General features: G+C 69.6%; 1 protein-coding gene across 1 annotated transcript; it reads left to right on the plus strand.

The window, feature by feature from the left end:
- Positions 1-788: 788 nt before the first annotated feature.
- On the plus strand, positions 789-1,081 carry LOC108524640 (serine/threonine-protein kinase pim-3-like; the record flags this gene model as incomplete). The annotated part of the gene is made up of 1 exon (XM_017865716.1): positions 789-1,081. A coding segment is annotated over one exon (293 nt), but the record flags the coding sequence as incomplete, so codon positions are not given.
- Positions 1,082-1,084: the final 3 nt, after the last annotated feature.

Raw genomic sequence — 1,084 nt, forward strand, 5'->3', positions numbered from 1 at the left:
GCTCAAGGACACGGTCTACACCGACTTCGACGGTGAGCGCGGGCGCAGGGCAGGGAACGTTCCGGGGACCGTGCCGGCGGGTTAACGCCTGCGGGGAGCGGCGCATGGAGGGGCTGGTGACTGTTGGGCGGCCGCGCGCCCTGGGTCTGTTCTGGTTGGGGGCAGCGGCCCACGCGCTGCCCTGGGGAGGACTGAGTGAGGGATCAAGAGCAGGATAGTGCTGGGTGGGGGCTAGGGGCGCGCTCAATATTTCTCCCGCCGCCGGGTTGTGGGAAGCGCGTGACAACCTTGCGGCCCGAGAGACCCCGGCTGGGGGCAGTAGCGGAGGAGTCTCTGCAGGGCTCGTGCGTGACGCAGGGCGCAGCTGGGCTGGGTCTGTGCTGGGAGCCTGGAGGCCCCCGTGGCGTGATTGGAGTGGCGGGGCCTCCCCTGCATGGGGGGCGGGAGCTGCGTGCGTGCGGAGCGCGGGGGCGCCGCGGCAGAAATCCCGGCATTGCGGAGCTCGGGGAAGCCGGGGCTCCCCGCCCGCCCTTCCTTCGCCCTCCCCTCTTCCCCCCGCCCCATTCCCGCAGGCCGGCCTGGCCGTAAGAGACCCGCGGTGGCCTGGGGTAGCTTCACAGCGCATCTGTTTGTTGTGAAAGCTGAACCCTTACTCATGTGACCTGCTCCTCCCCCGCGGCCCCTCCCCCAGCCCCCCCATGGCCTGCTGGGGTTTTTCCAGGGTGATTACGAGCAGGATTTTGAGGCCTGGTTCTGCTTCCTGTGACTCAGGCCAAGGAGTTAAGCAGCAGGGACCTCGCTGTCCGTTGAGCGGCTCTGCCCCTGTGGTGGGCGTGCTAAGCCCCGTGTCCCCTTAGGCACCCGAGTGTACAGCCCACCGGAGTGGATCCGCTACCACCGCTACCACGGGCGCTCGGCCACCGTGTGGTCCCTGGGCGTGCTGCTCTACGACATGGTGTGCGGGGACATCCCCTTCGAGCAGGACGAGGAGATCCTGCGCGGCCGCCTGCTCTTCCGGAGGAGGGTCTCCCCAGGTGCGTGGGGACTCGAGGCGGGGGTGGGGGCCTCGCCCTGCCCGGGCCCT

The sequence above is a fragment of the Rhinopithecus bieti genome, unplaced genomic scaffold (genome assembly GCF_001698545.2).
Source record: "Rhinopithecus bieti isolate Rb0 unplaced genomic scaffold, ASM169854v2 repeat_11915, whole genome shotgun sequence".
NCBI lineage: Eukaryota > Metazoa > Chordata > Mammalia > Primates > Cercopithecidae > Rhinopithecus > Rhinopithecus bieti.